Genomic DNA, 24,969 nt, shown 5'->3' on the forward strand with positions numbered 1-24,969 from the left:
ATCTCACACAAGAGGTGTCCCCGCTGCCCTCCGGCATCAGTGATAGACTCAGGCACTCCCTGCAGCCAGAGACCTGGACAGCTGCACGTTTACGTGGGAGCTCTGTCCGCGTCGCCACGTTTTTCCTAGCAACGGCTTTCACCCGAGTGGCAGCCATATCGGGGTCTCCTTCTGAGGCCGATGCCCACCGCTTCAGTAGCCTTCTCAAGATGGGAAGGGTGGAGGGCGTGCTGCACAAACTGCCCACGCCACACTCCTGGTCACCAGCGCTCCTCAGCGCCGTTTAAATCTTCCTCGGCTGCCCATGGCAAAGCCCACGCCGTGTCATCCTCTCTCGCAAGAGCTCCGGGAACCTCCCGGTCCGCCTCAATCCAGTGCTTCGCTGCCAACTTACTGTTGCCTCTGCTGGCCTAGCCGCTGATGATGAGCAGCTATAGGGGATGATGAGCAGTGATGGGGGCTATAGGGGCTGCTATAGGGCACCATATGGGATGACAAGTGGCAACAGTGGCTGCTATAGGGGACCACAGGGGATGACAAGCGGCTATAGGGGCTGCAGAGCAGCTATAGGGATCAGAGGGGATGATGAGCAGCTATGGGGGCTACTATAGGGAACCATAGGGGACAATGAGTGGCTACAGAGGTTGCTATAGGGGACCATACAGGATGAGAGTAGGTATAGGGGCAGCCATAGGGGACCATAGGGAATGATGAGCAGCTATAGGTGCTATGGGGGCTATAGGGGCTGCAGAGCAGCTATAGGGAACTGTAGGGGATGAGTGGCTATAGGGGTTGCTATAGGGGATGATGAGTGGCTATGGGGGCTGCAGAGCAGCTCTAGGGGACTGTAGGGGATGATGAGCAGCTACAATATCTATGGGGGCTATAGGGGATAATGAGCAGCTATAGATGGCTGTGAGGATTATGGGGGCTATAGTGGTGCAAGAGTGGTTCTAGGGGATATGGGGCACATAGGGACCAGTAAAAGGGCTATGGGGGGCTCTACAGGAGCTGGGACAGGGCTATAGAGGGCTATGGGGAGCTATAGGTGATGGAGAACAGCCATAAAGGCTGGAGGTGGCATATAGGGGCTGGAGAGGACTATGGCCAGCTGTGGGAGCTGGAGAGCAGCTATGGGGACCTATAGGCTTTGGGAAGGGGCTACAGGGGGCCAGTCAGGGCTGCAAATGCGCTATAGGGGCTACCGAGGTCTGAGAGGGTCTACAGAGGCCTGGAAAGAAGCTATAGGTGTTGGAGAGGAGCGATACGATTTGGAGCTGGAAGAGGACCCCAGGGGCTGGAGATCGGCCATGGGGTGTATGGAGGCTATAGGGAACTACGGAAGCAGGGGAGCAGCTATAGGGAGGGGTACAGGGGGCTGCACAGGGGCTATAGGGGCTGGGCGAGGAGCTATAGGAACCCATGGGGGTGTGGAAGGGGCTGTGGGAGGGGCTATAGGAAGCCATAGGGGTTGTGGGAGGGGCTGTGGGAGGGGCTATAAGAAGCCATAGGGGCTTTGGGACCTGTGGGAGAGGCTATAGGAAGCCTTATGGGCTGGGGGGGATTATGGTGGCTATAGGGGCAAAGAGGCTGATCTAGGGTTCTATAGGGGCAGAGGCTATGCAGGGGGACATGTAGAGGCCTCTCACGTCTGTAAGGCACAGGGGGTGTGGCCATTCTCAAGGGAACCACCCCTTTCACTGTCATTAACTCTGGAACCTACTGACAGCTTGGGCCTGGCCGCAAGATGGAGATGGGGGCAGGGGGGAACAGAGCCACACCCAGGAGAGGCCGATGTCCCCAAGGCCACCAGCAAGGGCCACCCCCCCACACACCCCACAGTGTCACACACAGACCTCCCCAGCCACAAGCCTCCAGCATCCTTTATTAAAGCCAGGGGGAAGGGACATCTCTGTCCCCAAATTCTACCCGCTCCCCCCAGCCCGGTATCACAAAATAAACCTTAAATACAAAAATAAAGTGTTCCCTCCCCTGGGGTGCAGCACACATGGGTGGAGGGCAACTCAACTGAGCCCCCGCCCCCCATAAAATAGGGGCACCAAGGTGGGGGACAAAGGGAGGGGTGGCACAAGGTGACCCTCTGCTACAGGTCGGGGGGGGAGTGGCCATGCAACTGGGGTGTCCCCAGGGTTTGGGGGTGTCCCCTGGCTTCTGGGTGACACCCCTAGGCACAGCATGGTGTCCCCAGGGAGGACCACTCCCCCCAATGTCCCAGCAGGTTCCTGGTGACGGTGGCACCGGTGCCACCACATCACAGCTGCTCCAGGCTGAGGCCACAGGTCGTCCCCGCCGGCGGTGGCACAGTGTAGACCAATGTCGCCTCCTCCTCCTCCTCCTCCTGGCAGATGATGGTGACGGCGCTGGTGGGATCTGCTGTCACCGGCCCCGGTTGCAGGCAGGCCTGGAAGTGGCAGTGGTGGGGGGGAGGTGACGGGGACAGAGGCGCTGTGGGGAAGTCCCCAAACTTGGGGACATGCCACAGTGTGACACCAAGGGGCCACCTCCCTCTCCCCACAACCCCGGTGTTCAAACCAGCGGCACCTGATGAGGAATGTCACCCACCAGGAAATGGTGTCACCCACTGGGAAACGGTGTCACCCCCCGGGAAACGGTGTCACCCCCCAGGTGTCACCTGCCAGCATACCCACTGTGTCCCCAGTGTCACTTACCAGCTTGAGCCTCTCCTCAGAGAGCAGGCTCTCACGGCGCAGCTGCTCCACCAACCCTTCCATGGCTTCCAGCCGGGCGCGATGCCGGCGTTGCCGCTGCTGCAGCACCTTCACCTTCCGCTGCAGCACCAGCACCACGCCGACGAGTTCCTCGGTGCTCAGCTCGCCCGGTGGTGACATTGACATCACCGTTTTGGAAACAATGGGGACAGTGGAAACGATGGGCAGCGTTAAGGCCGAGGAGAGGACGGTTTCCGGCACTGTGACTGGTGTTGCGGGGATGGGCTCAAAATATGCTGGCGGCGGGCCAGCGACGGGCAGCTCGACGGTGACATCCTCCACCTGCTCCACCCGCCGGCACGGTGACGGCGGCGGTGGTGGCGCAGTGGCGTAGCCCGGGGAAGGCTGCGGGTGGGCGGGGACCCCCTCGGGGCTGTCCACGGGGCCAAGCAGCGGCGGTGCCGCGGCTGAGTCAGGTTCCAGGGCAACGGTTATGGCCTCCGATGGGGCGGTTTCAGGGACGGCTGGCTGTCCTGGTATCACTGGCTCCTGGCTGCTCGCTGGGAGGGGCTGCTTAGGCTGGGTGGCGCCCGACAGTGTGCTGGGACTCTCCCGTTTCTGTAGACAACCCCCAAAATTCCTGTTTCTGAAGGTTCTCACAGTGATATACCAGAGTGGGAAGGGGCAGGAGTGCCAGTTCCTCCCCACAAGCCCCCACTCTGGGGACAAAAGCCACCCTGAGGTGACAACCTTCTCCTGGGGACCGACCAGACCCTTCTGGGGAGTTTCTCAATCCCTCCGGGGAACCTGTAGACTCTTCCAAGACAATCCGCCACCCCCCAAAGAGCAACTAGTCCCTTCTGAGGTGGCTTCTAGAACCTTCTGGACCCTTCCAGACCTCTCTGAGACAACCCACCATCCCCCAGAGAGCTTCTAGCCCCTTCTGAGGGCGCTACCAGAACCTTCTACTCTTCCAGACCCCCTCCAAGACAACCCGCTGCCCCCCACATCGCTTCTAGTCCCCCCTGAGGCGGCTTTTAGAACGTTCTGGACCCTTCCAGACCCCTCTGAGACAACCCACCACCCCCCAAAAAGCTCTTAGCCCATTGAGGTGGCTTCTAGAACCTTCTAGACACTTCTGGAGAGCTCTGAGATACTTCCAGGGGACCTTTCCCTCTCCCAGAACCTTCCAGACCTTTCTGAGGGAGCCTCTGGGGAGCTTCTAGGCCCTTTGGTGGTGCGGTGTGTGTTCTAGACTGTTCTAGATTATGCTAGAAGATTCTAGGGGCTCTGCCAGTGGCAGTGGGGGGTAGGGGGGGCTCACCGGGGGACTGCGGGGGAAGATGGTGGGGACGGCATCAGGCCGCAGGTAACGGACGCCCCAGCGATATTGGAAGCAGGAGGGTTCGAAGTGGTCGCTGCAGAGGTGCTGGTGACGGGTGGGAACCCAGTTCTCCCGCCGCATCTGCATCAACCATTGCCGCAGCCGCACCGCGTCATGCAGCGGGAACCTAGAGGAGGAGGGGGATTAAGGGGACACTGCGGGGGGGAGAGGAGCCTCCCCTCCCCATCTTCTTGGGTGCCCCCATCCCAGGGTCCCCGTCCCACCCCCCCCCAGGCCCCACCCCAGAACCCGGCCCAGGCCTAGGCCCAAGACCCCGCCCAGGTCCCTCCTCACGGTGGGCGGGTTTAAGGGCAGAGGCCATGCCCCCCCGGTCCCTGCCGATCTCCCCGGTACCGACTTGTAGAAGCTGAGGCGGCGGCCGGGCGGCCGGGCCTGCCCCGCCGCATTGGAGCAGTGCGGGGCTCGACAGTACTTGGGCATCGCCGCTGCCGGCTCACGTGATACGGCGGCGCGTTACGTCAGCACGCATGGCCGTCGCCGTAGCAACGCTTGGCCCTTTCGAGGCGGCGCATGCGTACTGAGGAGGAAGGTGGCGTAGCCATGGCAACAGGGCCTACACGTCGGGGCAGGAACGGGGAAGCCCAGTGGGCGTCCCCACACTCGCGACGGTCCCCGTTCTCCCGGGCTGTGCCCGGGGCGGGGGAAGCGAGGCCGTTTCCCACGCCGTTAATAACCCCCTTCGTCTCCGGCGGTGCCTTAATTACCGCCAGCGGCCACGGCCGAGCCAGTTGTGCCGGGTCCGCGGGGCTCGAACCCTCGGGCGGCCAGTGGGACGGGAGGGGGGGGCGGGGCGGAGCCGGCGCCGGTTCTCCCCGCTATTGGCCGAGCGCGGCGTTGAGTAGCAGGAACCCGCGGGGCGGAGCTTGGCCTAGCAGCGCCGCGCTGCTATTGGGCGAAGCGGGGGAGGCGGGCGGTGAATGGCGTGGGCGATGGCCAATGGGGAGGAGACGCCGGCTTTCCGCGCGCAGTTCGGACCAGTAACGAGCGGCGGCGGTCCAGAGCCATGGCGGCGGCGGCGGGCGGCGGGGCTCACGGCGGGACCGGGACCGCGACCGGGTCCGAGTCGCCTCCGCTCCTCAACCTGCGGCGGCGATCACGGCATCAGGTCCCGGAACAGGCAGTGAGGGGCGCGTGGGGCGGGCGGCCGTTGGCGGGGGGAGGGGCGGGGCTTCTGGTGGGGCGGGGCTTGCCCCGTGGGGGTGAGAGAGGGCGGGCTTTGATGGTCCCGAGGGGGTGGGGCTTGTGTTTGCCACGTGGGTGGGGCTTGGGTGAGGGATGGATTTGGGAGGGGGACTCACTGGGGGGCGGAGCTTGGGGGGGGCTTGAAAGCCGCGAGGGGCGGGGCTTGAGTTTATGTGGGCGGGGCTTCGATCGGGGCGGGGTTGGTACTCCCATGGGGCGGGGCTTGGGGGTCTGCATGGGGGCGAAGCCTGGGGAGGAGCAGCGCTTCCAGCCGGGGTTGGCTTTGGGGTGCCCCCACGAGGGGGGGGAGGGGTCGGGACACGAAGGGTGGGACACCGAGGGGCCCTTGGGTGCTGCCCCAGGGACACCCCTGCGGGCTCAGGGTCCCACCCCAGCCGCATGCCCCCCCCCCCCCCCCCCCCCAATTTCAGGGGACACTCATCTGCCCCTTGCCTCCTCCAGCCCCATGCCCGGGGGTCCCACTCCTCCTCTCCCCCAGGTGACACTGGAGAAGGTGCTGGGAATCACCGCCCAGACCAGCAGCAGCTTGGCCTGCGACCCGACCACGGGGCTGCTTGCCTACCCCGCCGGGTGAGCACCCGTGGGGACCCTCCCCTCCGGGACCCTTCTGCGCCCCCCAAAATCCCACCCAAGGAAAAACCTCCCCCTTTCCTATCCAGGTGTGTTGTCGTCATCCTGAATCCCTGGGAGAACACGCAGAGACACATCCTGAACACCTCCAGGTATCCTCAAACAGCTCCAGGTACCCCCCAAGCACCTCCAGCTATGCCCCAAATACCTCCTGAACACCTCCAGGAACTCCCCAAACACCTCCAGGGACCCCCAAATACCTCCAGGTAACCCCAAACACCTCCAGAGACCCCCCAAACACCTCCAAGGACCCTCCAGGTACCCCCAAATACCTTCAGGGACCCCCAAGTACCCCAAACACCTCCAGGTATCCCCAGATACCTCCAGATACCCTGGATACCTACCCCTAAACACCCCCAAATACCCTTCCAAACCTTCCAGGTATCCCCAAACACAGGCTGTACTGTACACTGTGTTTCAGGAGCGACACTTCCAGTATTTTTCCTCCCTTCTCCCAAGAAAATCTCAGTTTTCCCTCCAGAGCAGCCTAGTTGTTAAAGAAAACCCAATATTTTCCAGGAAAACTTTGAGTGCATTGGCCTTCTCACCTGACGGGAAGCTCATTGTCACTGGAGAGGTGGGTGCCACTTATTTGTAGTCACCTGCACCCCAGTTTTCGCTGTCCCAGTACCAGCGAGATGGAGTAGCTAGGATTATTCCTCCCTGCCTTTTTGGGGGTTTTCCACCCACTTTGGGATGGCGCTGGGAGGGTGGGAATACCCTTTAGGGTTGGAGGGCGCAATGGATGGCCATGGGAAGTGGGCAAGAAGGGGAAAGCTGCCGCCACACCGCTGTTTTCTCCACTCAGAATGGGCACCGACCGGCCGTCCGTGTGTGGGATGTGGAGGAACGGGCACAGGTCTTGGCGTTGCATGGTCACAAGCACGGCGTGGCTTGTGTTGCCTTCTCTCCCAGCGCCAAGTACCTGGTGTCAGTGGGGTACCCCCACGACATGGCGGTCAATGTTTGGGACTGGAAGGTGAGCTCCGGCCAAACCGAGCTGGCTTAAAGCAGCCTGAAATTCCCCAAATCGCAGGGAAAACAGACCTTTTCCATCTTTTCTCCCAGTCACTCGTGGGTCCAGACTTTTGTGGGGGTAATGCTTACTGTGCACGACCCCACTGCATCTTTCTTTCTGAGCAGAAAAATTCCCTGGTCGCATCAAATAAGGTGTCCTGCAAAGTGACGGCTGTGTCCTTCTCCGAGGACAGCTACTTCGTCACCGTGGGGCACCGCCACATCAAGTTCTGGTTCCTGGACTCGTCGAGGGAGCTGAAGGTGAGGGGGTGCCCTTTGCCGACGCCGTCCCACAGGCTGCAGGTGGCCGATGGAAGCTGGACTAGGGCTGGACTCTGCTTAAATCCTTGTCACTGAAGCTTATGTGATGTCGGAGCGGGTGGTTTCTGTAGAAAGAACTGAAGAAATGCCAGGTTTTCCCCCCAGAATTCATGCTGTGTCATACCTGGATGTTGTTTTGCTCCATCCGCCCAGTGCTGGATCTTGAAGCCACAGGCGCTTCAGCTCAGCCCGGAGCTGGTGAAGCTCTGACTGGTGAGAGCCCATGGTTGCATGGCAGCTCTGCTGTGGAACACGTGTGGGCACGAGGACACTGCCTACAGGGCCGTGCCTACTCCAGAGGGCTAGGAGCCATTTCCTTCATTAACGCTCGTTAATGTCAGGTTGGCGGCGCTACCCTGCTTTGCAGATCAACGAGACGGTGCCACTGGTGGGACGGTCGGGGCTGCTGGGAGAGCTTCACGACAACGTCTTCTGTGGCGTTGCCTGCGGCCGAGGGCAGATGTTGGGCAGCACCTTCTGCATTTCCTCCTCGGGGCTGCTCTGCCAGTTCAATGAGAAGCGGGTGCTGGAGAAATGGATCGTTCTGAAGGTGGGTGGGGGGGGTGATATCCACTGGACACCACCCCAGGCTGAAGCCCACCGGCAGGGACCTTACCCGCTCCTGCCACAGGTGCCGCTGGCAAACTGCCTCTGCCTCGGTGAGGAGTTGATATTTTGCGGCTGCGCCAATGGCACCGTGAGGATTTTCCAGGGTCGTGACATGCGCTACCTGAGCGATCTCCCCAAACCTCATCCCCTGGGTGTGGATGTCACCCAGGCCCCCCCACTGAGGTACTGCACAGCTGAGGGGATGGCAGGGACCCCTCTGTCCGCCCTTTTGAACCGTCCGTCGCAGCTTCCGTCACTGAACTGTGGGTTTTCAGACCCCATGGCTTTCATTGCTCAGCCTGCGAGCTTGTCTTGATGGAGGTCTGAGCTGAGATTCGAATTGGCGACTGATTTTATGCGCGGCAAAGGACGGTGAGGACGTGAGGGTGGTGTCAGGCTTACAGGGGGTAGGGAGTCCCAGACTTCATGCTGCGTGTTGGGATACGGATGTCATTTCATTTGCAAAACAAATCTGCCTCTGGCGGACCGCTTGGTGGGCTCTGGAGGGGTCGAGCCCCCAAAATGCTGCTCCCTTTGGACATGACCTGACCCTGTCTCCCTCTCCCTGAAGGCGGCCAGACCTGGTCTACCCTGACACCATTGCCTTGGCCTACGACGCCTGCAACCGCTGGCTGTCCTGTGTCTACAAGGACCACAGTGTCTACATCTGGGACGTTGGGGACCTGCAGAACGTCAGGAAGGTGTGGTCAGATCTTTTCCACAGCTCCTTCGTGTGGACCGTTGAGGTGAGGGCAAGCGGGTCCCATGGGGATGATTCGGGGCACCCACAGCCTCACTTTCCTTCCCCTCTGCCTTGACGCATAACCCTCTGGGTGCAGGTGTACCCCGAATTTGAGGAGCGGAGATCCTGTCTGCCTCCTGGCTCCTTCCTGACGTGCTCCTCGGACAACACCATCCGCGCCTGGACCTTGGAAAGCAGCTCTGTGCGCCCCATCCAGGGCAGCACCTACAGCACGGTACAATGTGGGGGGGGCTGTGTCCCACCTCCCTGCTCAAGGCAGCCCCCTGAAAAACTATGTCAGCAGCTGTGGGAGCACAACCGGCTCCTTATGCTCTCATCTTGTGGGATTTGCCTCTAGAAAATGAGGTTGCTGGAGATTTCAGAGTGGTTTCCATCAGCTTCTTGGCGCTCTGGGTACAGAGCTGCTGCCTGAGTGGGAGAGGAGTGGTGGTTTTTAGTGGGTTTTGGTGATTTTAGTGAGCCTGGAAATGGCTTTCTGTTCCCCTGCACTTGCTATTTCTGTCTGAACAACCAAAGGACACAGTTGTGCTGCTCAAATCCTGGTGTTTTCTGAGCAGGAAGCCGGGAAAAATGAAGTGGGAATGTTGGAAGCAGTTGGGTGACGTGGGTGGGCTCTTCTTGTCCCCAAAGAGGCACCTGCACTCTGCCAGGGGCCTGACTGTCCCCTATCCTCCTGCACCAAGACCCTGCTGAACATCATCTACGTGGACAACAACACGCAGCACCTCCAGGACTCTTCCAGCGCGCCCAACCGAAGCGAGAATGTAGGTCACCTTGATGTCAAGTCTGGGGTGCGGGTGATGCAGGTCAGCCCCGATGGGGAGCATTTGGCATCGGGGGACAGAGGAGGAACCCTCAGGCAAGTGGCACCACTCTCGGCCAAAAGCCACAGAAGGACGGTGGCGGTTGGGTACTGGGGTGGGCTCCCACCAATGTGGTTTAGCTGTTTACCTTTTGCTGTGAGCATCTCCAAGCCCCCTCACCGTGTGTCAACAGTGTTCCTGCAAAGCTTCCCCGTTTTTTGGGAGCTGAGCCAATGATGCCCTTCCCTCGCAGGATACACGAGCTGCAGTTCATGCAGCAGGTGGCTAAAGTGGAAGCTCACGATTCAGAAGTTCTCTGCCTGGAGTATTCAAAACCAGAGACCGGTAAGGCTTCATCCTGACACTGATGCCTGAAAGCTGCCACTGGATAAGTCCTCGGGCATCACCGGTGAGCCTTGGGGCTCAGCTTCCTGGTGACTGGCTCTTCCTGCTGGGAAAGCTTCTCCTTCACCAAATGAGCCAAGGCATCCTGAAAAACGAGCTTTGCAGGGAAGGGTCTCTCCTCTGAGAAGCCATGGAAGCTGGAGACACACCCTGGGGCTGCACAGATTAAAACCCAGATCACCTGTGCTGGGGGTAACGGTCCCCTCCAGGCAGCAGGAAGGACCTGTGCAACCACCTCCATTTGCTCTCCCTTTAACAGCCAACTTAAACCCTGTTTAAATCCAAATCTTTGCAGGGAACGACAGCAAATACACCATTTTCCTGACAAAAGCCTTTAGCACAGCACTATTTTAACACCCTCTTTTCTGACGGCTCCAGGAGCAGCACTGCTGGCTTCGGCGAGCAGAGACAGGCTGATCCACGTCTTGAATGTAGACAAGAACTATAAGCTGGAGCAAACCCTGGATGATCACTCCTCCGCGATAACATCGGTCAAATTTGCTGGTAGGTGGCCGAATTTCATCCAAATTCCCCCCATCAGGCTGCCCTTTACCTCGTTCTGCCTTAAAGACAGGGTTTTTCTCTCCGGATTTACCTACCTAAACTTCAAGATCTGCATAAGAGGGGGTCCTCGGTAGAAAACAGGCATCTCCAGACAAAGAGCTCCGAGCCATCCGTTGTAGGGGATACATAGTAGGGGAGGATCTCACCCTTGGATTGCATCTAGTTCTTAAAAGAATCGGGTTTTTTATGGATTCATTCATAAAGAATCACTTTTCGGATTCACTCAGTGGTGAATTTGGAACAGATGTGATCTCTGACCGCCTTTTCCTGTGCTCTCTTCGCTCAGGCAATGGGGACATTCAGCTGATAAGCTGCGGTGCTGATAAAAGCATTTATTTCCGCAATGCTCAAAAGGTGGGTTAGTGGCCTCTCTGCAGGGATCTGCTATTTCTCCCTGAAAACCAAACGGGCTGGAAGGCAATGTGGCTCTCCTTGTCTCCCTCCAGCTCCCGGATGGCTTCAATTTCCTTAGGACGCATCACGTTGCTGAGAAAACCACACTGTACGACATGGACATTGATATCACGCAGAAATACATTGCTGTTGCCTGCCAGGACAGAAATGTCAGGTGAAGGCACTTTTCCATGCTGGCTCAGGCTGAATCCACATCCAGGTCACCTTTCTCCTTCCTGCTCCGGTGCCCCGCGGGTCTCATCACCAGCATGACCACCTCCCATTCCTCTTGCAGGGTGTACAGCACAGCCAGCGGGAAGCTGAAGTGCTGCTACAAGGGCTCGCAAGGTGATGATGGCTCCTTGTTGAAGGTAAGAAGGTGATCTCCACCAGACATCGGTCGTCAGGGCATCTGCAGCAGCTCCCTTGGTGCAGGGTTGAGGGGGGGCTGCGGTGGGGCAGGATTGTCGGCAGTGTTGAAGGGCTTGGGGCTGAGCCGTTGGTACCCTTGAGGGAAGAGCTACCGTCCAGAGGGAGCTGGAGGAGTTGGCCAACTTTCAAGAAAGCCAAGCGCAAGGTCCTGCAGCTGGGTGGGGGCAATCCCCTGTCCCAGCACAGGCTGGGGGAGTGATGGATGGATGGATGGATGGAGAGCAGCCCTGCAGAGAAGGACTTGGGGACGCTGGTGGGTGACAGCTGGGACATGAGCTGGCAATGTGTGCTCGCCACCCAGAAAGCCAAGCGTCTCCTGGGCTGCAGGTCGAGGGACGGGATTCTCCCCCTCTGCTCCGCTCCGCTGAGACCCCCACCCTGCGTCCAGCTCTGGGGTCCCCAGCACAAGACAGACATGGATCTGCTCAAGCAGGTCCAGAGGAGGCCACGGAGATGGTTCAAGGGCAGGAGCAGCTGTGCTGCGGAGAAAGGCTGAGAGAGTTGAGGCTGTTCAGCCTGGAGAAGACCTTACTGCAGCTGTTCAATATAAGAAAGATGGAGAGAAACTTTTACCAGGGTCTGCAGCGATAGGACAAGAAGCGACAGCTTTAAACTGACAGAGGGGAGCGTTAGGTTGGTCATGAGGAAGAAATTCTTTGTGATAAGGGTGGTGAGACACCGGAGGAGATTGCCCAGGGAAGCTATGGATGCCTCCTTGTGGGAAGCGTTCGAGGTCAGGTTGGATGGGACTCGGAGCAATCTGATCGAGTGGGAGATGTGCCTGTCCGTGGCAGGCGGTTAGACTGGATGGTCTTCGAAGGTCCCTTCAACCCAAACCCTTCTGTGCTCCTATGAAGCTGCCTGGCTCCACTTGCCTTCTCACCTGTGGCCAAGCCTGACCCACTGCTCGTCTCCCCCAGGTACAGCTGGATCCCTCCGGCACCTTCCTGGCAACGAGCTGCTCTGACAAGAGCATCACCCTCATTGACTTCCACTCTGGGGAATGCGTGGCAAAAATGTTCGGCCATTCAGGTTCGGTTCCTCTCAGAAATCCAGGAGGTGCCCTTGGAAAGGGAGATGCAGAGACCTGCTGGGAAGCCCCCAGTGCTCTGCCTACCCCTGCCTGTCCGCTGTTCGGCCATGAAACCCCACAATAACGTCCCCACTGTGTCACTTTAATCTCCTAAATGAGCATGGGGATTGTGGTCCTGGCAAGCAACCCCCCCTGCGTTTCTTTCTTTTTGGTACAGAAATAGTCACAGGCATGCAGTTCACATATGACTGCAGGTACCTCATCACTGTCTCAGGAGACAGGTAGGGGCCAATGGACATAAGAAATAATCCAATTTATGCTTTGCTGTAAACACCTCACCCCTCACCCTTGATGCCGTGCAAGACACAATGGGAAAAGAATTGGCTGGGTGGGATGTACATGCAAGCGGTGGCACTGCTGGAGGGCTCAGGTGCATTGAATTAATGAAGGGTCTTAATGTTGTCCTGGTTTCAGCTGGGATAGAATTACTTGTCTTCCTAGTAGCTGGTACAGTGCTATGTTTTTGAGTTAGGTATGAGAAGAATGCTGACAACACCGATGTTTTCAGTTGTTGCTAAGTAATGTTTAGTCTAAGGTCAAGGATTTTTCAGCTTCTCATGCCCAGCCAGCGAGAAAGCTGGAGGGGCACAAGAAGTTGGGAGGGGACACAGCCAGGGCAGCTGACCCAAAGTGGCCAACGGGGTATTCCATACCATGTGATGTCACATCTAGTATATAAACTAGGGGGAGTGGGGGGGGGCGGGGAATCACCACTTGGGGACTACCTGGGCATCAATCAGTGGGTGGTGAGCAATTGCATTGTGCATCACTTGTATACTCTAGACCTTTTATTATTACTATTGTAATTTTATTAATGTTATCGTTATCATTATTAGTTTCTTCTTTTCTGTTCTATTAACCCACAAGTTTTACTTCTTTTCCCAATTTTCTCCCCCATCCCACTGAGGGGGGGGGGTGGGGGGAGTGAGTGAGCGGCTGCATGGTGCTTAGTTGCTGGCTGGAGTTAAACCACGACAAATGTAAAGCCCCCCGCTGCCCTGTATCCAAAATCTGGGGGCCACCTGACCCCCCACCCACCTTTCTACCCCCAGCTGCATCTTTATTTGGCACCTGGACCTGGAAATCACCAGCAGCATGAAGCAGCACTTGCTGGAGCTTGACCTGCTGCAGCCGAAGCAGGCGAAGGAGACCAGTCTGCTGGCGCAGTTCAGGTAGCAGAGAAAAGCCCCTCACCCCCGCATCCCCCCCTGTTTTTGGCTTTTGGGGTGGGAGGTAGCTCGGGGGCCCCACCTTTCTTCCCTCCTCCAGATGGGAGACCCACATCAGGATCCCTGATGGGATGGCAGCCACTGGTGCCGGAGGAGCTTCCAACGAAGACCTCAAGGAGGAGCGAGACGAGGCCTCATCCCTGCGGACCCCCTGCAAGGAGGACTCGGACCTGTGTGCGTTGGGGGTCGGGGTCCCTCTGTGGCTGCACCCCATTTTCTGCCCGTCTTTCCTCAGAGGGCTGCAGCACATGGTGCAGCTCCTAACCCCACTCTCCCCCTCCAGCTCCAGCCTGCATCCTAACCAACAGCAGGCTGCCCATGTGGGCAAAAAGGCTGGTAAGTTGTACAGCCACACCTAGAGATGTAATTTAATTTCTTTTACTTTAACGGGGCCGGATGAAGATGCCTTTGTTCTGTCTCCACTGGATCCCTTCTCTTCTTTCCCCCCTCCCTTTTCCAGCTGGGAGAGGTGGAGGATGGGGACGGAGTGGCCGCCAGCCTGCGGGACAGCTACCGGCCACAGGGGCGATGGGCAGAGCGTGCTGAGAGGGTTCCCATCAAGACCTTGCCAGAGATGGATCTCCCTGACTTCACCCCCATCAAACTCCACCTCAAGAGTGACAAGGAACATGAGCCTGGCAGCCTGGAGCAGCTGCTTTCAAAGGTCAGTTGTGGGGCCAGATCCTGCACCCTCCATCAGGCCTCGCCAGACTCTGGTTTTAACCGTTCCTGGAGACCCGCTGCCTGCCAGTGCCCACCTTTCTGGGAAAAATCCAGCTACAGACATCAGCTCCCTGTCTCCAGCAGGCAAAGAGCTCTCCCAGCGACCTCACTGAGGACTTGCTTTCCGAGGTCTTCTCAGATGAGGAAACCAACAGGGGACTAGAATCACCAGATACAACCGGGACCAGCCTGCAGGAGCCACGCACGCCCAAGGCAAGCAGGTTGGTGCCGGCTGAAGCCGACAGTAGCCAGGTAGGGAAGCAAGCACTGTGTTTCACTATCAGTGTTAAGTCAACCCCTCCCTGCTACTTCGGGCTTGGCTTAACATCACCACACCAAGTCCTGGCTCATGCTGAGCTCCATCGCACCCTTGTCCCCGTCACGGCTTTTCCCTTCAAGCCAAATTTCAGAACATTTTGGCAATGTTGGAAGGCGCCAGCCTGGCAGGACAGGGCTCCCCTGCTCATGCCAAACCTCCCACCCGGCCCCTAAAGACCTGCCGAGGTCGGAGGAGGGAAACCTTTCGGGCGCAACTCAACTTCGTCCCAGCCAAGCACCCAAACGCAGGCACACGCGTGCTGGCTTGGAGCGATGGCGAGCGCAGACCTGGTGGTGGCATCCAATGCTCTGCCATCACCGATCTGCTCGCCTTCCCCCAAGGCAACGTGTGATGGAGCAGCCGCTGCGCCTCATGTACCTGGAGGAGCCCAGGGTCAGCCAGGAGGACACCTCGTCCTGTGTTTCACCCTGCCTGGGAATGCCAGTGCCTTGCTACCAGCTGGAAGGTAACGCTGGGAGCATGGCCAGGGCTCTGGGAATGCACTGCAAGCACCAGCTTTGCCAGCGCTAAACCCTCATGACCGAGCAAAAAGCTTGAGGGGGTGGCTTTACATCAGAATAAAAACTGCCTGGTGCTAACGTCCATCATGGTGGCTTTCCTTTCTGGCTCTATTCTGGCAGACGAGGACTTGTCGGGCTCTGACAGGGAGGTGGAGGAGCCAGAGGAGAACCTGCCGCAGTGCAGCTCCCTGCCCCAGACCCCCGAGCAGGAGAAATACCTCAAGCAGCACTTCGAGACGCTGGCGGACACTGAAGGTAATGGGAGAAACCGTGGGCAGATGCTGCCGGTGTGTTCGGCACAGCCGATCTGGGCAGATTGCAGCGATGGTAGAGCTAATGCTTCCTGCCCTGTGGCTGCAGAGAAGTTTGACGGCTCCTTAAAGGATTTGAAACCTCCCAAACCTGAGGATGAGGAAAAAAACTTGTTCTTGAACCCACGCTTGACCATTTCAGCCCGGTTCCTCTCACGCTGCCGGAAGAGCAGGTGGGCAGGGGGTGCTGCTTCTGTCCATCTGTCTGTCCAGTGGGGAATCGGTTTCCAACTCCCAACTCCTCTTGTCCCGCAGGCTGGCGGCCACCTTCCCCCTGCAAGAATGGCCCCGGCTGCACAGCCCTGCCCGTGCCCAGGAGCCGGTCAGGGACCAGTCAAAAACATCCCAGGAGCTCCAACAATCGGAGGCGAGACATTTTTTTTTGCCTAAGGGAGGGGGAAATCTGTGGGAGAAACATGGAGAAAAAGGCATTTTCCTTCCTCGGGCTGGGCTCAGCGGTGCTTCCATCAACTTTTTAGAAACTGCTGGATGAAAAAGCTTTGGGAACGGGACAGGAAACAGGCTCCAACACTGGAAAACCCACAGGTGTGTGTTTGAAGACAAAGAGGGGCTTCCTTCACCCCAAAACCACCTCCCGGATTGGGATGAGGTGGGTTTTTGTTGTCCCCTCCCAAAGCAGAGGGGGCACAAGGCTCATGGCAGCCGTGGTGCCCACAGGATCCCACTTCTGGGTCAAGACCTTCACCACAGCCCTGCAGCTGCTGCGCACCAGCTTCCAGGAGATGCTGGGGCTCTACGACCAGGTCAGTGCCTCCGAAAAATGGGGGGAGACCCCCGTCCCAATTCACAGTGTTTCGGGGGGGGTGGGCCGTTTGCTTCTCCTCTCTCAGATGACCAACAGTTGATGTATTTTGGCCATGTCTGTGGAGTTGGACCCCCCAAAACCCATCACTGGCGGCTCATTTCAGAGCCGAGGTGCGGGGGGAGCATTTTAACCAGCCAGCAAATAATCGGGGTGACGATGGGACCCCTCTCCCGCAGATGACCCTCTGTGCCGAGGCCACCGAGGAGGACCTCCTCCAGGCGAGGACTGCGCTGGCTGACCTTTTCAGCTGGATGAAAGCCGAGCTGCGCTCCCGCAGCGTGACCCACCACGTTGACGCCGCCATCGGCACTGATGGTTTGGCACCACCACCAGACCCCGAAACCCTGGCACTGCTCCGTGCCTACTCCGACTCCCTCATGGAGATGATCCGGAAGAGGCTGGAGAGCAGCAACCCTGAAATGCTTTAAATTGAAGTATTGGGGTGTCAACCCACCTTCTTTCTTAAATTTCTGGGGGTTTTTTAGGCAACATTCTAAGCTTTAACCACTTCCAGGGTTCTTGGATGTATATTTTTTTTTCTGGTTTCCATCTTGTCCCTCTCCAAGCCCCGCAAACACCTGGCAAGAGTCCCAGCAGCCGCATCCCCTCCCAGCCCTGATCCTGTTCTGTGCCACTAGCGGAGGGGCAGAAGCGGCCATTGCTGCCAATGTTAAAAGTTGTTAAAAATAAAAAAAAAGTTTTTGAACCAAAGCAAGGGGTTTGGGGGTTGGTGGATTCAGCCCCTGATGACCTCACCAGGACCCACGAGGTTTTCATGGGGCTGCAGGATGCCTGGGTGCCCCTGGCAGCCCCCATTGCACCAGGTGACAATTTGGGGTTCAGTGAGATTGGGGGTGGCTGGATGGTGGTTCAGAGTACTCGGCCGGGGGCGGGGTGTGTGTGATTCAGGGCCCAATTGGGCATTTTGAGGTACAGGGGAAGATTTTGGGCAAGTCAGGGGTTGATGGAGTGATTTGAAACATGGGAGGGGTGATTTGGGGGCATGGGGGGTAATTTGGGGCACAGGGGGTAATTTGGGGCACCAGGACTACAATATGGGGCCTGTCATGGGCAACTGGGGGCACTGGGGATGCAAACTGAGGTCCAGTGGGGCAAGTTAGAGCCTGGTGAGGACATCTGAGGCTGCTATGGGGTGATGTGGGGCACTGGGGGGCAATCTGAGGTACCAGGAATGCAATCTGGGGCTCCATGGCTGCAATTCAGGGCCCATGGGGACATTTTGGGGTACTAGGGATGCAATTTGGGGCCCACTGGGGACAATTTGGAGCCCCACGGCTGCAACTTGGGGCCCATGGGGGCATTTTTGAGTACCAGGGATACAATTTGGGGCCCCACGGCTGCAATTTAGGGCCCATGGGGACATTTTGGGGTACCAGGGATGCAATCCGGGGCCCCGCAGCTGCAATTCAAGGTCCATGGGGACATCTTAGAGTACCAGGGGTGCGATTTGGGGCCCATCACGTGTCATTTGGGGCCACTATGGATGATTTGGGCCCTACAGCTGTAACATCCCCACAGGGGAACAGACCCTGCCCCCCACAGCTCCCCGCAGCCACATACACCCTTAAGTCCCCTGTGCAGCGCTGCTCCCCCACCCCACAGCCCCCCCAAACTCCACAGAGCAGCCCTCCTTTCACCCCACAGAGCCACTGACACATCCCACTGCCAAAAATAACTATTATTACCACTGAAATGCCATCCCAGCGGGTACAGGGGTGGACAGAACCGGGGTTGGGGGGCACAGGGGAGGGTTTGGGGTGATGGCCACCATCTGGGGCGATTTTGGGGGCTGAGAGTGTCTCTAGGCGCAGTCACTCAGTCCAGCGGTGGCCACAGTGTGGGGCAGTGCAGACGTAGTAGAGCCTCATGGCGTCCTGGAGGAGGTTGGGAGGAGGGTGTGGTCACAGTGGGGCGGGGGGGGGGACAGTGACAGCTTTGGGGGGGCTCGGGTGAGAGGTGTCACCTCACCTCGGCTCTGGCGCTGTGCGACTGGAAGAAGACGGCCTCCTTGTGCCCGCACCTGGGGGAGAGGTGGACGGCGGTGACAAGAGAGTCCCGTGGGGGACATCGGAGCTATAGGGGGGAACGTCGGAGCCCCATGGGGACACTGGAACCCCAGGGCGGGGACAAAGGGCCTGAGAGCCCGGGGGACACACACCAGAGCTGGGGAGGGTACAGGACACCCAAGGGGGGACACTGGGGCAGCAGGGCAGTGTCCCCACACCAGGAGGGGTCCCCAGGGGGTCCCTAAACCCCCACGGGGTCCCCACAGCCCCATGGGTGTCCCCACAGCCCAGCTTACTTCTGGCAGGGGTGGTCCTCGGTGCGGGGCAGCGTGGGGTCCTGGGAGACATCAGCAATGATCTGCGTGAGCTCACTGCGAGGAGATGCCCCAGGGTGTTAATTAGCCTCCTTAATTACCCCCAGGCTATTAATAACCCTGGCATCCCCCTCATTAATTACCCCTATTAATTGCTCCTACATTAAATTTCCCTTGAGTTATTCTCCCTTATTGTCTCCCTTTTTTAATTACCCACTAGTTGCCCCTCAATGACTCCTACTGACTATCCCAATTATGCTTTTCCTAATTATTAATTACCCAGCAACTGTTCTCCATTATTAATTGCCCCCATAAACTGCCCTCCACTTATTTTCCTTTGACTCCCCTTATTAATCACTCACTACTTCCCCCTAATTATTCTCATATTAGTTACCTCATTCCTACTTTGCTAATTACCTTGTTACTAATTACCCCACCAGTTCTTTTTAATTGTTTTTCCCTTATTAATTAGTGTCTACTAACACCCCTCCCTGGGGTGGGAAGCACTGGGACCCAAGTGGCCAGGACTGCTAACGAACTCACTCCACTTCGTGGGTGATCTTGTTGACGTAGATGCAGCTGTTGTCGGCCTCTTGCTGGTAGTCACAGTTGCGGCACTGGGGGAAGAGAGGGGGTTACGGACTGGTCCCACTGCCAAACTGGGAGGGGCAGGGCACAGCACAGCCCCATGACGTGCTGGACTGGTCCCAGTGCCCCAGTGGAGGCTGTGAGGGTGGGCACAGCCCTCTATCATAGTGGGACTGGTCCCAGTATGCCCCAGCACTGGTCCCAGTGCCACATGGGGGCTGAGGGGCACATAGCCCAGTACACTGGGACTGGTCCCAGTGGCAGGGGGACACAACATAGACAGATGGACTCACGGCATAGAGCAGGATCCGGTTCTCCTTGTCCTCCTTGGGGTACAGCATGTTGTTGCTGGGGGGGGGCAGTAGATGGGGGGGGTTGTTACTGCGGGGTCTGGGGGGGGGCCCAGCCTGGTCCTGAGACCACTTTTCCTGGGGAGGGGGGAGCATGGGCGACCCCGGGGGGGTATTTGGGGGGCCTGGGGAGGGGTTGGGGGCGTATCAAAGAGCCCTGGGGGGGGGGGGGCGGTTCAGGAACTGGGAGATCCAGAGGGTGTCAGGAAGAACCGGGTGGTGGCGGGGGGGCGGGTGTCTGAGGAGCCCGGAGGGTGTCTGGGAGCCTTGAGCTGGGGTCTGGGGGTCACGGGGGTGGTACCGGGGAGCCCTGGCGAGGGGTGAAGTAGCCCCGGGAGGTATTGGGAGGCCGGGGGGTGTCGGGAGGCCCAGAGGGCATGGGTGGGAGGCCCAGGGAGGGAACCGGGGAGGCCCGCGGGGATGGGGGGTGTCTGGGGCGGCCCACGGGGTATCGGGGGGGGGGGCTGGGGGGGGTCCCGGCGTCCCCTCACCACTCCTGGCAGAAGCGGATCCCCACGAAGCCCGGCTCGTAGGCCCCGTCCGCCTCCATGGCGGCCGCGCAGGGTCAGACGGCGGCGGCGCATGCGCGGGGCTGGGACCCGCCCGCGCGCGCGGAGGGCCGGCACCGGTGTGCGTTGCACACGGGAGGCGCGGGCCTTTGCACACCCGCGCCCCCTTGTATTGCACAGGCGAACCCCCGTGCATTGCACACGCACACCCCTGTGCATTGCACACCCGCGCCCCCGTGCGTTGCACACCCGCACCCCCTTGTATTGCACAGCCGAACCCCCGTGCATTGCACACCCGCGCCCCCTTGTATTGCACAGGCGAACCCCCGTGCATTGCACACGCACACCCCTGTGCATTGCACACCCACACACCCGTGCATTGCACACCTGCGCCCCCGTGCATTGCACACCCGCACCCCCTTGTATTGTACAGCCGAACCCCCGTGTATTGCAGACCCACACCCCCGTGCGTTGCACACCCGCGCCCCCTTGTATTGCACAGCCGAACCCCTGTGCATTGCACACCTGCATCCCCGTGCATTGCACACCCGCACCCCATGCACTGACCAACCTGGTCATCCTGCTTGACCAACCTGATCTCCTTCTATCACCAGGTGACCTGCCCAGCAGATGAGGGGAAGGCTGTGGATGTTGTCTACCTGGACTTCAGTAAGGTCTTTGACACTGTCTCTACTCTGCTGGGTAAAAAGTTGACTGGATGGACAAGCCCAGAGAGCTGTGGTGAACTGAGTTAAATCCAGTTGGTGGCTGGTCACAAGTGGTGTTCCCCAGGGCTCAGTATTGGGGCCAGTTCTGTTTAATATCTTTATTAGTGATCTGGATGAGGGGATCGAGTGCACCCTCAGTAAGTTTGAAGATGACACTGATGATCTGCTTGAGGGTAGGGAGGCTCTACAGAGGGACCTGGACAGTCTGGATGGATAGGCTGAGGCCAACTGTATGAGGTTCAACAAGGCCAAGTGCTGGGTCTTGCACTTCGGTCACAGCGACCCCATGCAGTGCTACGGGCTTGGGGAAGAGTGGCTGGAAAGCTGCCCAGCGGAAAAAGACCTGAAACAAAAATTCATGGATACTTCTTCTTCGAGTCCGAATCTCCCCGTAGGGGAAATGGAGTTTTCAGAGAGTTCCCTGAAATAGAACTGAATAGCAATGAGGTTACTATTAAGCAGGCATCCTTTATTACAGCACTGGGCAGCATCAGGGATGAGTCCACCAGGACTGCTTCAACAATTGGGCAAACCTTTAGAGATTATGTACATTAAAGCTATACACATTCATAGAATTTCCAAGGACTAATTTATGTAAATGTGAGATTTCCGAGAACTCATTAATATATGTAAACGTCTGATCCGCATAAGCAGCTGTCTTCTTTCGGTGGTCTTTTGGGGTCCTCTGGTAGTCTTATAGTCTTCATCCCTTGTCTGAGCTCCCTCTCGGATTCTGCTCTGTGGCACTTTTTACATGTTCAGATAGCTTATCCTAAAGAATGTTCATGGGCAGCTCTACTACCTACTCTTCCTTGATTAACATCCTTTTGATGCAAACCATACCGACAAACTACGCTAATTTATATGAAAAGGGGCTTAATGTCGTTATCTTCTCAGGGAACAGAAGGAAACATACCTTTATTTACAGCATCCCCTTGTCCTTGGGGCTTTAACCCTTTCAGACCTGGGGGTGCTGGTTGGCAGCCATCTGAGTATGAGCCAGCAGTGTGCCCAGGTGGCCAAGAAGGCCAACGGCATCCTGGCCTGTACCAGAAATAGTGTGGCCAGCAGGAGCAGGGAGGTGATCGTTCCCCTGTACTGGGCACTGGTGAGTCCTGTGTTCAGTTTTGGGCCCCTCACTACAGGAAGGACATGGAGGTGCTGGAGCGTGTCCTCACCAAGTTGGTGAGGGGCCTGGAGCACAAGTCTATGAGGAATGGCTGTTAAAGGATTTTCAGTCATGGGTTTCTCTAGGTTTGCTTTATTAACAACTCGGAGTTGCGCCACCACTGCAGTGAATGGCCCAACTCTGAGCTGTTAATAAAGCAAGCCTAGAGAAACCCATGACTGAAAATCCTTTAACAGAATTGGCGACCCAGATGGGACTCTAGGACACAAGAGCAAAAGACAGCAACTAGATATTTCCCTGGACAAACCCCTTACCAATGCTCAATTGCCTGCAGAAATAATCGGGTGAGTTCACCTAAGACACTTGGGCACGGGTAATTCCAGATAAAATTATCCTGGTAAACTCTTGTGTTTAAACTTGCAAAAATTATTAGGAAAGATGGGGTCAGTACCCAGTGTTGAAAGGTGGACGCCCCTTGCTGAGGTTTTAGAAAATTGGAAAAAGATACCCATGGCACAGGCATTGCAAAAAAGAAAATTGATAATATTGTGCCAAGAGGAATGGCCATTCCTGATGAGAAATAGAGGAGGAGTGTAGGGTTCAATTATATGGAACTTAGTTACTGGGCCTGAAAGTAGCTCATGGTCGCAAGAGCGTTCCAGACACCTTTAGAAGGCCTTGAACAGAATAAACAAGAAGACAGAAAAAGAAAGATCCCAATTAGAAAAACACAGGTGCGCATTCCACAATAAAGGGAACTCGGCACTACATACCAAACCCGAGAGCGGGACTGGGTGCGCCTGCTGAAGTTCCTGCAGTAACTGCAATAACGAGGCATGAACCTTGGAAACAAGGTGATTTAGTAGCCTGGCAGTCAAAAATGCCTCGGCTGCGTGATGATGCTGAAAAGTGTGCTCAATTGTTATGGGGAATTGTCACTGATTATACCCCTAACTGGAATGCTATGAAGACTCTGATGAAGAATTATTTCAGGCAGACGAAAGAGAAAAGATTTTTCAAATGGATAGAGAAATTGCTCAGAAAGGTCAGGGGTTAAACCCATGGCCTGAACAAGATCCAGAATGGAATCTCGCAACCACAGAAGGAAGTAGGGCTTACCAAGCTGCCATTCAACAGTTAATAGAAGCAGTTCGCCGAGCTGGTGAGAGAGTAACCAATTGGACAAAGGTTTTAGAAGGTAGGCAGAGACCTGATGAACATCCCAGTGATTCCTGGGGACAATTGAAGGTAACCGTATTAAAATATGGGGACATGACCCATGACAATTTCCAGGACCCTTTAGCTATCAGTGTTTTTGTAGATCAATCTGCTCCAGACATAAGTAAATATTTTAAGAAACATATGCCAGGCTGGCAGGGTGAGACATTAGCTAAAATTCTAAGTATTGCTGCCTTTGTTTTTGATAGAAGAGCTGAAGAAAGAAAAAAACAGGAAGAAGATAAATTAAAAATTGAAAGAAAGTGAGAGCGAAAAGAGAAGGAGAGAGAAATTGGACTGTTAGCTGCAGCAATTACTCAGAATTTTAACCCACGAATGAGAGGTTGGGGATTTTCTCAGGGGAGATTTAGGGGAAGAGGGGGCAAAATAGAGTTCCCCCTGTTTCCCAACATGCTAACTCTTCAGAGTGTTTTTATTGTGTATATTTAGGACATATGCAAACAGAGTGCCCACTGAGACCTGTTGCAACCTGAGGAGGACTTCCACGTGCCCAACCCCCATGACCTCATTCACAGTAAAGAATGGTACTCCTCTGGAAACTGAAAGAGCAATGGAACCTGTCGGAATCAAGGTAGACGAGCGCGGTCAGATTTCTGCAAAGGTAAACGGTATTCTTGTTACTTTCCTAGTAAATATGGGAGCGACATTGTCTTTGTTAAATTTTGAAGTCCACCAGATGTCAAATGAAACTGTGATAATACGGGGGGTGGTAGTGTTGCAAATATTTTGATAAAGAAATTAAAATCTAATTATATAAAAGAGTTTGGTTTGATTAAGAGGTAGAAAACTGTGAAGCATAGGTATGGGAGTGTTAAGTTTGAAATGTAGTTACAGGAACTTAGGAACCTTAGAAAATGTACGATGTGTAAGCATAAGTATTCAAGTATAGTCTAAAATCAGTTAACCACAGCAACTTTGACAAAAACTTGTTGATTTGTAGTGTTTTGTTTTAGGAAACTAAGGAAACCGTTAAGGACACCAGTTTGCTGCTTGGAAACCCCTTACCCTTCCCACCTTGATCTAATTATTGAGGATTCCAATCAGTAGAGTTAAGTGACATTAACCAATGACTGTTTTAACATAAGAATGTTAATAAGATGGTATGACTGAAGGACCAATTATTAGAAAGGTCACATTTAAGAATAGACACAGCATGCATTTTTATGTAAACTAATATAGATGATGGTGAGAATCGTACTGCGCAGAATCACCTAAGAGAGGTCAAGAAGTGGACAAGTGAGGAAGATTATGAAAGACCACCAGAGGGTTTCTGAAGACCACCAGAGACCTTCACTGCGCCAGCGTGAAGAGACATTTACATATGCTAATGATTTATTGGAAAGTTAGTGATTATGTATAACATTTTTCAGAAATTTAGTGAATATGTATAACAGGTGTGTATTTAGCCTGCACAGTTAGACTAGACAGGAGCACACGACAGGTGGAGCGATCCCCCGTGTGCCCAGCACCGCAGTAAAGGAGTGCCTGCTTCTTAACTTCTCATTGCTGTTAAGGAGTTTTATTCCGGATTTTGGCAACAGTAGGGGAAGAGATAAAATATTTGTCTACTCCTCTGCCAGTAGTTTTGAATGGAAAATTAGTCTGGGGAAGATTTGTAATTTCTCCAGACTCCTCCATTTCCCTTCTGGGATGAGACCTCTTGCAGGAATTTGGCATGTTTATCTCTTTGGCACCTACAGGGATCCAATTAATTGTAATGGGTTCTGAAGTAATCCAGCTTAAAGAACAAAACCATAGTGATTTAAAAATACCACCCAAATTAGCTGGAGATCCCAGAAAACTTTGGAGTACATCAGGAGATGAAGTA

At 56.1% G+C, this 24,969-nt stretch overlaps 3 protein-coding genes across 4 annotated transcripts; 1 reads left to right on the forward strand and 2 right to left on the reverse strand.

Moving 5' to 3' along the window:
• Nucleotides 1-1,865: 1,865 nt before the first annotated feature.
• Nucleotides 1,866-4,539, reverse strand: THAP8 (THAP domain containing 8). Its single transcript, XM_075019591.1, has 4 exons — nt 4,433-4,539; nt 4,015-4,201; nt 2,691-3,308; nt 1,866-2,422 (listed from the first exon to the last, which is right to left on the reverse strand). The coding sequence occupies exons 1-4, from the start codon at nt 4,513-4,515 to the stop codon at nt 2,273-2,275; spliced, it is 1,038 nt and encodes a 345-aa protein (XP_074875692.1). The 5' UTR covers nt 4,516-4,539; the 3' UTR covers nt 1,866-2,272.
• A 559-nt stretch (nt 4,540-5,098) lies between these two features.
• On the forward strand, nt 5,099-17,162 carry WDR62 (WD repeat domain 62). Its single transcript, XM_075020865.1, has 29 exons — nt 5,099-5,200; nt 5,777-5,868; nt 5,958-6,020; nt 6,448-6,505; nt 6,737-6,907; nt 7,072-7,206; nt 7,634-7,816; nt 7,898-8,058; nt 8,447-8,621; nt 8,715-8,852; nt 9,322-9,497; nt 9,695-9,786; nt 10,225-10,350; nt 10,697-10,764; nt 10,857-10,978; nt 11,099-11,174; nt 12,156-12,267; nt 12,486-12,549; nt 13,381-13,500; nt 13,598-13,731; nt 13,841-13,893; nt 14,018-14,221; nt 14,362-14,501; nt 14,941-15,065; nt 15,241-15,604; nt 15,687-15,798; nt 15,911-15,977; nt 16,110-16,195; nt 16,434-17,162. Exons 1-29 carry the CDS (start codon nt 5,099-5,101, stop codon nt 16,683-16,685), a joined length of 3,771 nt encoding a protein of 1,256 aa, XP_074876966.1. The 3' UTR covers nt 16,686-17,162.
• A 779-nt stretch (nt 17,163-17,941) lies between these two features.
• POLR2I (RNA polymerase II subunit I) lies at nt 17,942-20,158 on the reverse strand. 2 transcript variants are annotated; one of them, XM_075019640.1, is made up of 6 exons: nt 20,028-20,158; nt 19,480-19,534; nt 19,142-19,215; nt 18,581-18,655; nt 18,247-18,298; nt 17,942-18,152 (listed from the first exon to the last, which is right to left on the reverse strand). In XM_075019640.1, the coding sequence occupies exons 1-6, from the start codon at nt 20,084-20,086 to the stop codon at nt 18,090-18,092; spliced, it is 378 nt and encodes a 125-aa protein (XP_074875741.1). In that variant the 5' UTR covers nt 20,087-20,158; the 3' UTR covers nt 17,942-18,089. The 2 variants fall into 2 exon arrangements, with proteins under 2 accessions (XP_074875741.1, XP_074875742.1); XM_075019641.1 differs by lacking the exon at nt 18,581-18,655.
• Nucleotides 20,159-24,969: the final 4,811 nt, after the last annotated feature.

Source organism: Buteo buteo, chromosome Z, assembly GCF_964188355.1.
Source record: "Buteo buteo chromosome Z, bButBut1.hap1.1, whole genome shotgun sequence".
NCBI lineage: Eukaryota > Metazoa > Chordata > Aves > Accipitriformes > Accipitridae > Buteo > Buteo buteo.

What these genes read in the sequence shown, in the direction of transcription:
- POLR2I (XM_075019640.1), bottom strand. Translation starts at nt 20,086, where the DNA reads ATGGAGGCGGACGGGGCCTACGAGCCGGGCTTCGTGGGGATCCGCTTC. An exon ending in GAGGACCACCCCTGCCAGAA is followed by an intron (nt 18,299 to 18,580) that starts GTAAGCTGGGCT and finishes CCTCTCCCCCAG; the next exon opens with GTGCGGGCACAAGGAGGCCG. An exon ending in CGCACAGCGCCAGAGCCGAG is followed by an intron (nt 18,153 to 18,246) that starts GTGAGGTGACAC and finishes AACCTCCTCCAG; the next exon opens with GACGCCATGAGGCTCTACTA.
- WDR62 (XM_075020865.1), top strand. Translation starts at nt 5,099, where the DNA reads ATGGCGGCGGCGGCGGGCGGCGGGGCTCACGGCGGGACCGGGACCGCG. An exon ending in GGCGGCGATCACGGCATCAG is followed by an intron (nt 5,201 to 5,776) that starts GTCCCGGAACAG and finishes CCTCTCCCCCAG; the next exon opens with GTGACACTGGAGAAGGTGCT. An exon ending in TGCCAGGACAGAAATGTCAG is followed by an intron (nt 10,979 to 11,098) that starts GTGAAGGCACTT and finishes TTCCTCTTGCAG; the next exon opens with GGTGTACAGCACAGCCAGCG.
- THAP8 (XM_075019591.1), bottom strand. Translation starts at nt 4,515, where the DNA reads ATGCCCAAGTACTGTCGAGCCCCGCACTGCTCCAATGCGGCGGGGCAG. An exon ending in CGCCGCCTCAGCTTCTACAA is followed by an intron (nt 4,202 to 4,432) that starts GTCGGTACCGGG and finishes CTCCTCCTCTAG; the next exon opens with GTTCCCGCTGCATGACGCGG. An exon ending in CTGAGGAGAGGCTCAAGCTG is followed by an intron (nt 2,423 to 2,690) that starts GTAAGTGACACT and finishes TGCCACTTCCAG; the next exon opens with GCCTGCCTGCAACCGGGGCC.